General features: G+C 50.2%; 1 protein-coding gene across 9 annotated transcripts in view; it reads right to left on the bottom strand.

Annotated features, from left to right (window-relative positions):
- The window catches only part of SNX19 (sorting nexin 19), a 111556-nt gene that overhangs the window by 51307 nt on the left and 44002 nt on the right, over positions 1 to 16247 (bottom strand). Inside the window, exon 12 of one of the 9 annotated variants that reach the window (XM_083808396.1) lies at positions 6844 to 7629. The exons of the other annotated variants lie outside the window; for them this stretch is intronic. Coding sequence (XP_083664522.1) covers positions 7515 to 7629 — 115 coding nt within the window. The 3' untranslated portion in view covers positions 6844 to 7514. Of the gene's footprint in view, positions 1 to 6843; positions 7630 to 16247 lie in introns of those variants that run through there. 9 annotated transcript variants of the gene reach the window in all.

Genomic DNA, 16247 nt, shown 5'->3' with positions numbered 1-16247 from the left:
CGTGGCTTCTTGCCACTACTAAAAGTGATCATGCTTCAGGGCTGCGCTCGCTTCCCATAGATTAGCTGCCTCTGCACATTCCCAAACAAAGCATTACACTATGTGAAAAGAAGGCACAAGCCCTGCAAAGCCCATCCCGCTGGCTAAGACAGGAAATATCTCCCATCATCTCAGCTAATCCTCCACCAATACAATGAGAAATGATGTCCACTGGCCGCCAAAAGATTATTAAGTGGAGAACAAAAATACTGCACCGCCCATTGCAAGCGAGCCAAAGGTAATAAAGGGGAAATACAAACTGCAGCCAATGGCTGGAAGGAGGAGGGGGCCAGGAGAAGCAGCACAACAACAGGCGACTCTCAGCAGAGCCCTGCTGCTGGAGGGCAGGTGGCTCGAGGACATCTCGGCTTAACCCCGGCTCCCCAGGCGCCGTTTCTGCCAGCTTGACAAATACACGGGAGAAGGCAAGGGCACTAAAAGACGAAGCGCTGATGTAAAACTGGGAGCGGACCGGAGCAGGCAAAGCTGCCAGAGAGGAGCCAAGCAAGCAGAAAGGTCTCCCAGCAATGCACGCTCAGGTGACACCAAACATTTCACAGCACCGTGCCAGCTTGACACTGACTTTTCTGTATGCTCAGCAGCTTCTCTCCTTAGCTTTGGCTGCGGGGAAGAACATACAGATGGTGGATCGAGCTTACAACGCACCTCGAGACCTGCCTGCAGGTCACAGAGCTCCTGGCAACGGCAGGCGCCACCAGCAGGGTCCTACCAGTGCATCCCACCACACAAGCACTACTCCCCCTTTTTATCAGCACATTAATGAACAGGATCCGATGGATCCAACTAGAACAGCCATTTGCAAACACTTTAACCGCATTCAGCGAGCCGGTGCTTCTCACATATTCCAGCATTAGGCTATGAAGAGCTCGGGGTTACCTGGGACAATCCTGCACAGCCCAGCTTTAGGAGCAGCGGTTGTGGTTAGGAGCACGGCATTTGGATGCTCCGGACAAAAATCTCACAACATCTCCGTACTGCTCTTCTCCCCAGCACTTGAGAAGGGCTGTGAAATTAAACAAGCCATTTGGACAGACAGCACCGAGGGAAACTTGGCATCTGCTTCAACATCAGCCTCCAAAAAACATTTCCCAGGTCGAATAACTTGTTTTTAAAGGCAGTATTTCTTGAGACTTTGTTTGTTTGTTTGTTTTGCTTTGTTTTCTAGCAAGTGCATTTAAGGCAAATAGCTGTAACTCCTGCAGAAGCAGCACAGGTATGCCTCCTGCTCTTTGCTTTTCCTGTAGGAAATCATCTACTGCTAATGTTTTCACAGAGTTCCCCCCACCCACACACATGCAGTCCCATCATGCTGCTGCATGGGAAATCTTACTTCAGGGGAATTTATCAGGAAAAAATTTGCTCCACCAAGAAGGTTTAACTTGATTTTTTTTCCTATCCAGAGGACAAGAATGAAAAGCAAATTAATTTTGTGCTTGATTTCACAGACAGCAGACCCTGCCCACCCGAAATGCTGTGTGCCAGCCTCACACCTGCGGAGATGCCTTGGCTGACAGTGCCAGCCGAGGTGCTTTAGCCTCGATCGCCAGCAAAGCTTAGTGACAACACAAGAACCCTCACGTTTATTTTTATTTTTAACTTTATTTTTCCAACCCGCAGCTCACAGGCATCCCCCAAGTACCCTTGCACACCTATTATTTCATTAGCTCCTGCATCTGCCAGCTTCCTTTATCTCCCTTTAGCCAGCAACTCATCGCTGCCGCAGAGCCACCTCCAGCTGAGGGAGAGCTGTGCTCTGCAGCGATAGCAGCGCTGCCGGCCAGCCAGCAACAGCCACGGCCGGACTTAATCCCCTGTATAGACAAAGGCTTGGGGAACAAATGCAATTTGTTTTAATTTACTGTTTGCTTACATTTCTGATAGCGAACGCGGAGATCTTGGCACCCCGCAGAGCACAATCTCTCCTTGGTGAGCTTTTAATTCCTCCTTCTCGTTTCCAAGCAGTGATGCTAGCCGATCCCCTCACTGCAGGGAAATGTTTCTTGTGTGCTTCGGGGAGCACAGCGACTTGTTTCCTGCTCTGCAACACCACTGGGCACCCGCGTTCTTCCAAAGCATTTGGGAACACAGCTATGGATAGGTTTGGTCTCAGATGTAGGGCAAGACAGCATCAAGAAATTAAAATTAATGGCGTTTGCATAAACCACGCACACCAGACATTAAAGTAACACCCGGATTTCTGCTGGTTCCCCAGGCACGGACAGTGCTCACCCATCCGGATTTGAGGACAAACAGACATATCCCATCACATTTTGCACTCAGATGCCTATCGAAGCATTTGGGAAGATCTGGGGACCAAGCGCCTTTGAGCACAGTGAGTGCCTGGGTCCCGTTTTCAGCAAGGCTGAGGTCTCCTTGATCCTGGTTAGAGCAGCACATCACTGAGCACCGGGCCACTTCACTACAGCTCAGCAACACGCACAAATATGAGCGAAAGTCTGCGGCTGGGCCCCCTCAGCGGCACCACGGTTATGCTAATAAAGATAATAGAAAAGAGGACGTTCCCTCCCTGAAAGCTTCGTTCGGACAGGCAGCCGGACAGAACCAGAGCAGAGGATTATCACTATCGCTAGTTTCTGTGACTCACGTCAGCTTCCCCTGCAGCCCCACAGACTGCGGCAGTGCTGGGAACGTTCGGCATCCTAATTCCCACACCCAGCCTTTGGTGCGCTGCTCCAGCGTCCCTTCGCCCGACACCTTGCCCACTAGTGGGACCGTCCAGTTCTGCAGACTAGAGCCACCCGTTACGAGGAAGATTCCTGCTGCTACTTAAGTTATTATCAAATGCTCCAAACAGCTCCATAAATGCCTGAGGCTTGACATCAAAACAGGTTTTGACTCCCAGCTCAGACACCTATTAACTTCTTCGAATTGTTCTATAACATCATTAAAATCCTACGGGAACACTAAAATGATTACACCAAAACTGGAAGACCTAATGCCTTCTGGGAAGTCTTAAAGGTGTTTTCCTTAGATATAGTCAGCAAATCCTTTGCAACAGAGTGACTTATTTCACTCTGTTTGGGTATTATATTCTCACTGGGGGCTTATTGCCAGACTTTCCATATATGAGTAACACTGAGGGTGACACAGAGGGAGCACACAAGCTCGTTTCTCATCAGGCTTGATATCTGCCAGAGGCTCCAGATAGCAAAGTGAGGCAGACGGGCCCAATCCCCACCTCTGCCATGCCATTGGAAGTCATCTGCTCTCCAACAAGGCGCAAGTCCTGATGCTTTGGGTGCTATTGGGCAACTCCATCGCCTGGGTCTGGTCCTAGTTCAAATTCCACGTGAATGTATTTCAGCTAAAAGCTGCCTTTACTGTTAAGCAGAAATGTTTTCTCGTGGTGGCCTTAAATAGAGGGTGGTTTCCAGTGGAAGTTGCTCCCTATTTAGCTGTCAAAGTTGTTCCAGGGCTTGAGCCATGAAATCAGGCTTGCTACAAGGGGGATAGCCTTTGTTCAAAAGCCTGATGACAGGACTCTTCATGCAGAAGCTTCACCAGCTCAAAGCTCCCAGAGGAGTCAATGGGAAGAGGCAAAGTGCCACCAGGCAGCAGAGACCTCTGCAATTCTCCATCACTCCCTGAAAGTGCTTGGAAATCTATAGAGAGCCTAAGATACACATTTGGACATCCAAGACAGAAGTGTATCCGTACACATACTTAAAAATGATCCCCTGCCACCGTCCCAGCCTACACTGCAACTCCCACAAGTGACAGCTCGCTAAAATGCTGGGTTTGAAGAACTGCAAGAGCCCTGCTTATAAATCCTGGCACACCGGTCCTTTATTTGCAATAACAGACCACATGCAGCTCAAGCCTAGGTCAACCCCAAACCCTCCCAGGCAGAGCTGGCCAGTTGTTCTTCCTTCTCTATTTATGCACCTGGAGATTTACGTGTGAGCCTCATCCACCAGGAATTATAGCCAGGGTTGCTCCCCACCCAGCAGGGAGGGTGTTTCTCCCCACTGCGACAGTCGCTTCAAATGCTAATCTCATCCTCCTGCAGGCTCGCAGCACCTCCCTGACTGGCAGCACCGACACACGTATTCCCACTTCCATTATCCAGAACCTCTGGGATTATGAAACACTTTGGGCTGGAGTGTTTTTTTCAGGCCTGGCAAAATCTCACTTAATAAAGCTTTCTGTTTTGGCAGTGAACCATTAACAACTGCTCCACGTCTGGTTTTCTCCTGCTTACATCTACCTTTTAGCAGCAGCTTCTAGACCATGTTTCCCGAGTTAGAGAACGGCCCACAACACAGTGCCAACAACCTTCCAGTCAAAGATAGAGAAATTTACTCTTCTGTATCCTCATATCCGATTACCCAACCCGGAAAGGCAATTAAGCTAACTGGTTGAGAATAAATCATGAGCAATAACCATTATTCCTTGACATTTACTTGTTTTCTTCTATGTCACAGCAAATAGTTACATAAGCAAATATCAGGCAAACAGCTACATGATTCAAGCAGGAAATGTCAGAAGTGTTTCTGCAGTCATCACAAGTGACACACGGGGGTTGAGTTCCTCCATGTTAACACTGCCACGTGTTTATTTGCAGGATGCTCACATGGAGGGTTTATCCAAATTGGGCTCTATGTTTAACTTGCCCCAGATCTCTAACTCCGTGTCTATGAAATGGGCTGAGGGTATTCAATTACTACAGAATCCAAAAATCCAACAGAAGCATGCAGGGAAGCTCTGGACTTGATTTTATTCCCCAACAACTCACCTATTGCCCTACAATGACACAATCCCTGGCCGTGTTTGCAGTAACAGGCAAGCAGTTGGCACTCCGGCTGCTTTTAAACTGACCTGCAGCAGAGAGCAAACCACCATTATGGGAACCTGCAAGCCATGTCAGCTTCTTGTTGAGCTCCCGTTCTGCACACCTTTCTATCTGGATGGGAAAAATCAAAGCGAAAGCAGCAGCGACAGAAGTGATCCAGCAGATGTTTCTCCCTGATACTTTTCCAGAACGATGCTCGCGTTCAACAAACCACCTAATGACCGCACACAAGTCACCCTGCTCCCGGTTTGGCCAGACAGGCAGTAGCAGACACCGCTTAATTCCCTGCTTTGCATTTCATTCAGGATTCACTAAGTTTTCCATGACTGGAGGCCTCACCACCCACATCGTACCACCACTCGCTCCCACTCCCTGTCTGTGGCCAACGATTCTCTGTATTCCGCTTTGGCAAGCCTTCCCCCCACATTTCACTAACAGGTCAAGTTCATCCTCAGATGTGGGATGCCAGTTCTTCCGCCCGTTAGCCAAGCTCCTCGCATCCATGTGGTAGCAATTAAAGGATGACTTCCTATCTGCCTCTGCTTTGCTGCTGCTTCTCTGGCTTATTGCTAAATCTCTGCTCCTTCGCTCACCCTTGTACTCTGACACTGGTGAGCATCTCTCCGAGGATCACGACTTCCTTCCGTGAGACTTCCTGGGGAAGTGTTGGCTAGACTGGTCTTCTCCATGGCCATACGAAAACACATTTGTCACTGCAAAAAAAACAATCTTCCCCCTCTGCCTCTTCTTCTGCCCCAACCTATGCTCTGTGCCATTTATAGTGCCTCTCCCCACAGCACGGTGATGGCTTCCCAGACTGGAAATAGGGGCAATTCCTGCACCGTTCCCTTTGGGATGGACACGTTGGGGAACTCAGAACTCCCAACAACAGCATTTGCTCAATGCAATAAGTACAACTGCAGTCAGTCGAGCAGAAAAGGAGTACATAAAGCATCAGAGCTACAGGCATGGAGCTGGTATATGCACAGCTCCACGGTATCGTAACAATAGGAGCAGCCATTCTGCATTTGAGAGAAAGCCATGGGGTTTATTTGTATCATGTGATGATGAAATAGCTCCTAATCCAACAGTAACTAAGGAGGATGTTAAGCCACAGCTAGTAAATGAGGTATTTTGAAATCAGCAAGCCCAGAGAACTTGTATTTGAGATTTAAAAGAGGGCTGGCCAAAGAGTGCTCTGGATCATTAATGTTGACTTTTAATAAGTCTTTGGAACACTGAGGACTGGAAGAAAGCTTATGTTGTGCCAGAGCTTTAAGAGGATAGAAACAGGATGACCCACGTAATTATCCACCTGTGACCCTGACTCCTATCCCAGGTGAAATAATGGAACAGCTGTAAAAGAACTTCATTAAGAAAGCATTAAAGGAGGGTAACAGCAAATGCCAACAGCTTGGGTTTATAGGAAGCAGATTTGTCACTAAGTTAAGAATTTTTTTTTTTGGAGTTGAATAAGTTCCTTAAGCTTGCAGGCTGAACGTAAAAGGAGCACAAAGTTTATACAATTTAAAGCCATCTGAGGCCTTACAAAAATCTCAGCCTTCCTATCCCTGTAGAAGGACTACCAAAACAGTTACAGAAACCCTGATGCAAGCCAGGAAATTGTGGGGTACAATGGGCAAGCCGTCCTTGAGTCACCATATGGTCTGGAAAGTCACAATCGAATGAGCAAAGGGAAAGGAGCAGCTATCACCGGAATTTCCCTGGTGTTAAGTGCAGAACATTGTCACTCCCTGCTCTGGATTTCCTTGGCTCAACACTTCCACAACTGAGAAGTGTGTTGGTTTCTAATTAGTTATGTCTTCAGTGCATGATTTACACGACATTTGCAAAAAGCTTCATTTAGCTGAAGCCAAATCTCCAAACTGAAGCACAAATACCAGAGGTGCGTGCAGGTACGTACCACGAGATGTGCCTCCAGAAACAGTGGCGAGAGCCAGAGCTGAATAACATCCTGCTGGTGAGGGACTAGTAAATTCGCTCCACGTTGTGAAGTCTCTGGGCCCTTGCCCAAGGGTAAGAGGAGAAATGTGGGGAAAAAATTGAGGCAGCTGGAAGTTGCTGTCCATGTCATCTTCCGGTATGAAGCAATGGGGGACGATCGGCCAAACTGCCTCATGCTTTTGGGTCCGGTATTGCACAAAGGATGCGCCTCATCTCCTGCAGCATCGCTGCCCTGCCTGGGGCTTGGCAGCCCTCCTCCCTCGCCCCTTCCTGGGAGGGCAGCTACGGTGTGACCTTTACGAGGAGGCCAGGAGCACCAGAGCCAGAAATCTTCAGCCACAGCCCTGTCATCTTCCTCTTGATTTACGTCTGCAGAGTCCCTGCCAGCTCCAGGTGCACCAGGGGCAGGTGGGCGAGAGAAGTCATCCCTCTAAAATCCTTTGCACACAGCTAGACACGTCGGATATCATCCCGCTCTGCCAAACAGCTGGGCTACCCTGGGCATCTCGAGGATGGACAGAGGGGCTGTGAACAATTTCCAAATCCCCTTGACGGTCATTGCTGAGCCTATATGACTTCATCTCGGTTACTGTTATGTTTTTGAGAGTCAAGAATAACACCAGTTTTCCATATCTTGTGGTTTTTGGAGGGTGTGAATAAATTCTCTTGCTGTGAGTTATTTAGGTATCGGTAAACCCAACCCAGCAGCGGTGAAGCCGTTGAGCAATACAGAAGGCCCACGGTGGAGGTGTGGCAGACAAAGACTCACCAGCATGACACATCTTGAGGTCCTAAATGTCAAGTGAAAACCATCAAGAAATGTAAATCCCTCTTATGTTCACGATAGGTCTACTCGATCAAGTTACCTTGAATTCAAAGCTTGTGAAGCATAAACCGTCTTCCCCTCCTACACTTGCTTTCATACCTTAGGCACCTGAATAAATACAAAATGCCCCAAAGACACTCTTGTGCCCTTTCAGGCCACCAGGAATCAAATAAACCCCAAAACCTCCATACAAATAGCTTATTGGCATATCAACAAGAAAAACTATGCTGTTGTGATCTGCCTCCATTGCATGTCTTTACCTAAAGACGCATCTCAGCAGGAGCTTTCAGCCCAAGCCTCGTTTGGTCCGAGGGGCACTGAGAGCTGAGCACGGCCTAGCAGGACTTACAGGCAGCCTCTCTCAGCTGACGTTGCTCATGTTGCCTGCTGGAACTACAAAACATACTCTGGAGAGTCAATTCACAGTTGGTTTGGCCTCAGGTTCAGCCCGCCCCATGTCTGGGACTCTAGCTGCACATTTCACTAACTCCGACCCTCGTGAATTGTCAGGGTTGGAAGAGGCAGCAGGGAGAGGCCAATGGATGATGTGCCCCAAGGCCGGAATGCTTCCTAAAGGTGAACTTCCTAAAGGTGAACTTACACCCACAGTGGCTAGGGCTGCTTCCTCCCTCACCTCTGAGCTTCCCTTCCCTCTCTCTTCCAAAAGGATCTTAGTTTTTTTTCAGGGTGCTCCTCAGCTGAGCTAAAGCCCACGAACACGCATGGAAAGCCTTCATTTTGCTCAGTGGATTTTGAACTCGGCTCGATAGGCACAAGCTTCCTACATGAACAAGTGCACGAAGAACAGGAGGAGAAGGAGAAACCTCGTTTAGGACTATACAAGGGGAAATTGCAAAAAAATTACCTAAACCTTTAGGAACATATTTATATTTTGATTTCATGTAATATTACTTCCTGGTTTCCAGCACATATTCCCTGGGCGTCCCCTATCAAATATCAGGCAGTATTAAATCACTGATCCCTGATCCCCGTAGCTCTCAGAAAAACATCTGTACTAATTTGTTGGTTTTCCTTAACATGAGGGCCAGATGAACTCCTCCAGGGCTCAGCCAAGTGAGATCGCTGACAGATGCAGAATAGAAGTGCAAAGATTTTTCCTTTATTAAAAATAAGGTTCCACACTCCAAGCCCTGAGCTCGTAGTTTGCCAGAGTGATGAAATGACACGCGGCAACCTTGATCCAACACTGTTGTGGATACAAAAACAGGGTTCTTACCTAATGCTGCTCCACTAGCAAACGATTTCTGACAGCACATCCAAAAGCGGCATGGCCGATGAGGTGAGGGGTCTGGTGACTGGACGCTGCTTTTTTTGCTCGGGGTCCCCGAAATGACTCAGTCGTTTAAGTTCACTGACCTGTGAACGCAGCGAATCTGGCACCCAGCTCACCACCGTCAGGACTCTGACTCCATCTCTGCCAAACGTTGCTGAAGCAGTTTGATGGGAAGCTGCCTTCTTCGCAGGGACAGCAGATGTGAACGTAGGCCAGTTCTTCGGCTTCGCTGTTCACGATAAGGCACGCTGGCCAAAATCACCAGCAATGATCGCTGCTGGAATAAAGTGCGGAGCCCCAGAGGGATGAGCTAGCACCAGCCTCGGTGGGCAGTCAGTCCCAGGCACGTTGACTCTTTCTTTCCATACTCAAACTCAGGCTAAAGGTGTACCAGGTCGTTCGCAGAAGCAAGCAGTCAAGATTTAAGAGCAGTGAGCTTTGGTTTGCTCCTATCACCTTTGCTATGGCTTGCTTCAACAGCCTCACGCACCCCAGCAAGGTATTAACGGGGGCATTTATCAGCGGTCCTGCCGACGGACATCTCAGTTACTTCAACCACCACAAAAAGCAGATCTAGCCATATTCCTGTTTTGCAGATGGAGCTGTGATCCTCTCCTGTTTTGTCCCGCTTTGGGGAAGGCACTGTACTCCAAAAAGTTAATTGCAACGGAGATGCATAACCAGCCTTCCCTGGAAACGATGTCATTTTCATAGGAAAACCTCCCTTCCAAGCCCGGAAGAGTCCCCAGAGATGGCACACCAATAACTGGAGGAGACCTGCTGCGTGCCTGCGATCCTTCCTGCTCTTTGCTCAGGTTGCTGCTGCCAAGAACCTGGGCAGGGACAAAAACATTTCAGCTGCCTCCAAAAAGAGCGACTAAAATTAGGGACCCTCAGCTCAGAAACCAGTGGCACCTTCCCGGTTGCCTTGAGAAACCGGCAAGGCTGGGCTCCCATCAACCAGACCTGCAGCAGTGCTGCTGTTGGAGCAGCCCTGGGGTTTTCTTTCCCGATTTCTCTACACTGAGAAATTCATGAGCTAGGACAGCACGGCTCTTCCCCTGGGACCCCTAAGAGTGTCTGGCTGGGGGATTCACCTGGTATTTTCCTGCGATTGCACAAAGAGAATACTGTGAGGGCTGTACAACCAGCTGGCACCCCACAAACTGTGCTCCGCTGTCCTAAGGAAGCATTAGGGTTTCCCCCTGTCTGGTGGGCTTTGTGATATGGATGCTTCTACATTGCAAAAAGCTGGAATGCTTCGTACAGGACGCTCACAGAGTATTAGAGGCTGCCCTTGCACTACCAGGAATACGAATTTAAGCGCTAGCCAGCGGCCAGGGAAAGACCTACTTGCATGTAAACCTCAGGCATGCGTTCAGCCCCAGAAGAGCCACCACAAGACTTGTCAGCGCCACGGGTCTCTGCGTCCGAGCGCCTTGCACTCGTTTGCCAACGCTGGTGGTTCCCAGCGGGCATCCCCCCTCCAGGAGCTCCCCCACAGTCAGAAGGGCAGAAACCCCCCAAAACCAGCATCCCTCCACCGAGAGCCCGAGGGTGCACCCCGGCCGGGGGCACTGGTCAGCCCATTGACAGGCTGTGGCTGTTCTCAATAAACTTTTATGGCCTGTCAATGTGCTGAATCCTAGGCAATAAAATCTGTCATAAAAAAAAGCCTCGCAGTGCCAGTGTCTTTTTTTTTTTTTTTTTTCTTTTTAATTTGAGGACAGCTGGGAGGGACTGATTCAAGGGCCAAGTCCATAAGATGTTTTTTTGAAAAAATAATCAGTTTTAATTACAATGGGAATTTTCAGAGCCTCCTTCTGGGGAGAGCAGCCATCTTCAGAAGTGACTTCATTTCCAGAGCTGGCTTCCCTCCCAGTATTTGAACAAGCAAGGAAAGAAAAGTTCAGAAAGTAGAGAGGTTTCAAGTTTGGCCTTAAAAGTCACGAACTGGCCTTTAAAGTTGCAGACAGGCTCTAGGGTGGGTCACAACCGATCAGGCTGCGAGTCCCAGGCTTTGGGGAAGGATTCTCCACGGCATGACCTTCAGTAGCAGACTTCGTGCATAAACCGGGCACAGATAAGGAACTTGAAATGCCTTAAGATGGCAAATCTGTAAATTTAACCCTGCCTGGCTTTTACGTTGACTTTTACAAGGGCCCACGGTCTGAACCGCCTGGTTTGCATTCCTTTCCTGCCACCAGGCATTTTTTTGCCGCTCTGGGAGAGTCCTCAGGGGCCATGCCTAGCCAGCCTAAATCCCCCTCAAGCCCTGCACCTAGTCCAGAGGAGGCAGAGGGACTTTAAGAGCAAGTCAGAGACCCCAGCAGAGCACCACCAGGAGACACAGAGACTGAGGAGACTTCAAGGCAGCCAACAGCCTCTTTATTCTCTACCTTTAAGACGGAGATAACATTGTTTTCTTAATGAGCATCTCAGGAAGATAAATATGGTGCCAGTGGTAACCGCACAGCTCTCAGGAATCAGCCCCATTCCCAGTCCCACTGGTGGCTGTTCAGGGGAATTCTCAGCCCAGCTGAGGGCTGTTTGCAGTGCCTGGTTATCAGGCTGAGCTTCCACCCTGAGCAGGGCTTTGATAAAGCTTCTGCAGCCCCAGGGACGAAAGCTGTGAGTAAGCAGGAGGAATTTTCCCCGCTCGCATCGCTCGGGCTGTCACTCACCCCTAGCTTCGGTACGAGCCATACACGAGCCTGGGAGCGAGCTGTAAATACCCGGTCCCAGCATGTGTCTGAGGGAGGGGGGATCCACGCACGGTGCAAACAGCTGGAGCTCCGGACAGCTGCTCTCCACCACGGCACATTGACTGATGGAGCCTCTCACGGAGACGTCAGCCTTCGCTAGTGTTTTCGGAAAGATAAGTCGCTAATGACCGCTGCTTAAATGATTCTTGGCAGGAAGAAAAACACAGAGGTCCTTTATGAAGAGTTGCTCTTTATCTGTCAGAATAGCAGCGCCAGTTAATTTTTTTGTTTTCATGCTATACGTTGTCTCTGGAGTAGGTTGGGGGACGCACATGGGGGAAAAGCTGCTTTCCAAGTCTTCTAGACGAGATGTTGATGTCTGAGAGATGATGGACTGCCTGCTAGAGTCCCACGGCTGTATCTCCTAATATCACCTCTTCAATTTCAGTGATTTTTTTTCCCCGATGAAAGGCTGGGGATTGACAGCAATCAGTTTGAACAGCCAGGGAGGAGGCGAGGAAAGCTGCTCTGCCCCGACACAGAGGGACCAGCTCAGACTGACAGCACTGCCTGGCAATCCACCCCAGAAGGGTGATTTATGCCGACGGGTGGCCTTCGCTCCGACTCGTTTCATTCAGGAGCCCAAGCAGCAGCTCTTTGGAGAGGTCTGCTAGCAATCTGGCTGGCCAGAAAGCAAATCAGAAAACATCCTCGATGCCTATTCTCCAAGTGACATCGCAAGCAAAGACAAGCCACTCGCTAGCAGCAGGAAGCTTGCTCCAAACCTGCACGGCTTCAGAAGTCACTTGGTTTTGCTTTCCTATTTACCCTACATGTCTTGTTTCTCATCCTCCACAGCACACCAACTTTTGCATGGCAGGAAAGCCCCTTTGCATGCTTCCTGACCTGGAATAAGTACACGAAGACTGTTTGCCAGACCCCTTCGCAAGGGGCAGGGGGTGCCTATGGGCCACGTTGCAGTGAAGGGGCACTGCGCAGCCTCAGCAGGGAGGGCAGGCTCTGGCAAACCTGGTTCTGATCCCCCTCTTCCCCTGGGGGACCCCAGAAAGGTCACTTCTCCTCCCCATCTGTACAGAGATGGATAGCCAGACTGCCCTACCAACTGGTGAGAATTAACTGGTGCCTCTAAAGCACGTTGAGAGACTCAGATGACAGGTACTATATAACTGCAGGCCCTATTATATCATTCCACCAGCCCCCGTGCCAAAAATCTGCCTTTACGGAAAAGATCCAGACACCAAATAGGTTATTAAGTGAGGTTGTCTGACAGTAGTTCAGCTACGTAGAGATGTTAAATAGTAATAATAATGAAACAATACTCAGCGTTTGAGGATGCTGTACATCTTCAAAGCACTTCACCAAAACATTAACTGATTATACCCCAAAATAAATTGCTCGCAGCTGTTACTGAGATCCATGAGGCATTCAAAAGAAATGGATGGAACATCATCCATCCCGGATCATACAGGGGATGCATGTGCTCCAGTGTAATCAAGAGCTCAAAGGAAATAACTTGCAGGGAGTTCAGCTTTTAGTGCTCTTCCGCTGCACACCTCAAAGCACGGTTTATTGTTTGGGGAAGAAGCCCGCAGCTACCTCCTCTCGACTGCAGAGGAAAGTTGTGACGGAGCCAAAACCCCATTCGAAGTTCAATGTCACGCTGCTAAAACTCCTATTTCTCCTTTACCTTCGCAGGAATGATGTGCTTATCTGCACATGCCAGACAACTTCAGGCACCTCCAGTGCTTACAGCTGCAACCACGAAGAGAACATACATCTGGCCCCGCTTCAGCAAACACCGCGGGCTTGTCCAACAACCCCATTTGCACCCATCTGTCTTAATTTAAGCGTGGCCCTCACTGCACCTTTCTGCAGTACGTTGAATTAAGACTACCTCGCCCCAACCAGTTCCCATCCATGGCTTCTGAAAGCATCACCACAGCACACCAGCCCCGCCAGCCTCTCCCAAAGCAGGCAGCAGGGAAAAAGCAGCTCCAGGTGTGGGACAAAAGCCTCACTGCTCTAACTGCCTGGTAGCACACACGCCCAGAAGAGCGCCAGGGCACTCACATCTACATAAGCCCAGGAGAAGCATTATTTCCACATACAATTATGGGCTCGCTTTCCAGCATTGGAGCTAGTTCCTGGCTGCTCCCTGCCAGAGCACGGCAGCTGCCCAGGCAGATGCCTGGAAGGACGCGAGCAGGGACCTGGCGCCTGCAGTGACTGTTAAGGTATAACACAGGGCGTCCGTCTGCAGAGCTGCAAACTGCTCGTGTGCAGCACACAGCCCATCGCTGCCACGGCCCCGTGTTGGCCACTGCCCCGCTTGGTGGTTTGCCCGCACGCCCTCGCTGTCCCGAAGGACGGAGCTGGGAAGAAAACAAACCCTGAGCAGCCCCATGCCAAGTGCCACTGTCACATCACCTTACCACATCAGGCCTGGCTCCTTCTGCCCAGCCCCTCCAAAAGGGAGGCTGCCGGCAGCGCAATAGGAACACTGATCCCTCAGTGGCATGGTAAGGGACCGGGGGGTGGCAGCACATCTGCACAGACGGAGCACAGCTGCAGGTGGGCACCCCCAGCTCCAGGGCAGCGTGCACAGAGAGCATCACCCCTGAAAAAACCTGCAGCAACAAGCGCAAACCCAAACCAAGTGATCCTGCAATACTCGAGCGTCAGGGGACAAGGCTAGCAGAGGACGACCCGCGGAAAGAGCAGGCAAGGCCCAGGTCTGCAATAACACACGCCTGATAACAGCACCCCACAGCCCCACGTAGGAGCTTTCCACATGCCAACGGCTACCAAGAGAGCAGAGCAGCCAACCTGGTGTCTACACGGGACGGCAGTGCTGCAAGGAGCACGTAGCAGGAATCAGAGAAGCCAAGGCTTGCTGGGGAAGGGGAACAGCAGGGCCGGATTGAAGACACGCTGACACAGCCCACATCCAGAGGAAGGAATAGCAGCCCCTCATTTTCTCGAACACTAAAGCTCACAGCATGCACAGTCTCGCAGGAGTTTTGTTTTCAGCCCTTTCTACCATTCGCACGCCGTGTGCTGGAGATCATCCTGCGACACATCATCAACATCTCCAAAGAATCCCAAGGTGACCGCCTTTAAAATGAAACTTCCAGTACCCTCCTGGAAAGCTTTGGAGCTGACATGCCCTTGGTAATGGAGACAGCAATCTATTTAAGGATGAGTTGTTTAAAAGCAGTAGCCTGCGGTATTTTGCCAGACTCTCTGCACTTGAGGAGAACACCATCACACCTTGCTCTGGTTTGCCCCCAGTTCACAACATACCACCTCCAAAGCAGCAGCCCGGCAGTTTCTGCAGCCTGGTGGGTTTTCTTTTGCCATCCCTGTTTTGGAGGGTGTTATTACACGCTATTGTGTGCTTTAGGCTCTGAAAAACAGGAATGGCATCCTTACGCTGTGCTACAGCTTAGCTGGGTCTGTGTTGTTTTAAGCACGCCTTGCACATCTTATCAGCTTGAGGTATATGCTTGAAGACACTAGCATGGCCCAGGGGCTGAAAACCTCACCCACCTTGCAAGTGGCAGAAAATATCTTCATAACATCCCAAAGCTCAAGTTGTCAGACATGGCTGATAGCAGGGGATGGTGCTGTGCTGCAGAGAACGATGATGCAGGAGGTGTAAAGGATCTTGGGCAAGAGAAACACCTCCAGTGCAACTACCATTCAGGATCTGTAGCATAAGGTGTAAGCAATGCAAGCTGCTGACAGCCTGCCTGACCAGAACCGAGCTCTGAAAATGCAGCTCACAGACCTCTGCGTGGGGCAGCAGAGTGGGAAGAGCCAAGACCTGCCACACGTCAGCGCTGAGAGCACCGGCAGAGCTACGTGTGAGCTCCCAGGGCGGGTGTGAGCCGTGCCCAGAGCCGAGCACTGGGCTGACAGAAGAGGCAGAGGCTGAATTTGGGGTGCTCGGGGCCTTCCCTCGCCCCCTGTGCTGCAGGGGGGTCCGTGCACCCACACGGTCGACGGAGGAGGAACGTGGAAGGGCGAAGCACACACAGCACCTGCTCGCGCTGTGCCTGGATCCAGTCAACGCTGTCAGCCTCTCACTTAAATAAAAAAAAAAAAGAAAACACAAATACAGTTTTCTCCCATCCAAGCCTCTCTCCTTCCCCCTCTGAGCTCATTCATGGCTCGGGCTCCGGGACAGCTGCCTGGTTGCCAAGTCCCCCCAGCTCACTCCTCGCCCGAGCGCAGAGCAACATGAGCAGGATGATAGCTGGGCCAGCTGTTCGAAATCACTGCAGGACTCAAAACAACTAAAGCAAAGACCAAGCAGGGAAAAAAAAAAAAAAAGAAAAAACATAAAATAGCAGAAAGCCCCTCGCTCCTTTCCCTCTGCCTGGCCATCGTGGTCTCATTGTTAGAACGATCCTTAAATCGCCAAGTGAGCCCCGGCCAAAATGACAGCTCATTAGGAATATTTAAAAAATACAATGGGTGGGGACTACGGGGACCGGGGAGTGGATTTTTTCACACCTAGGTGATTGTTTAGAAGGCAGCTCAGGTCCGTAGAAGCAACCT

The sequence above is a fragment of the Anser anser genome, assembly GCF_964211835.1.
Source record: "Anser anser genome assembly, chromosome: 22".
Lineage (NCBI taxonomy): Eukaryota > Metazoa > Chordata > Aves > Anseriformes > Anatidae > Anser > Anser anser.
The sequence above is the reverse complement of the archived record's forward strand: the minus strand, read 5'-3'. Positions and strand labels throughout refer to the sequence as shown.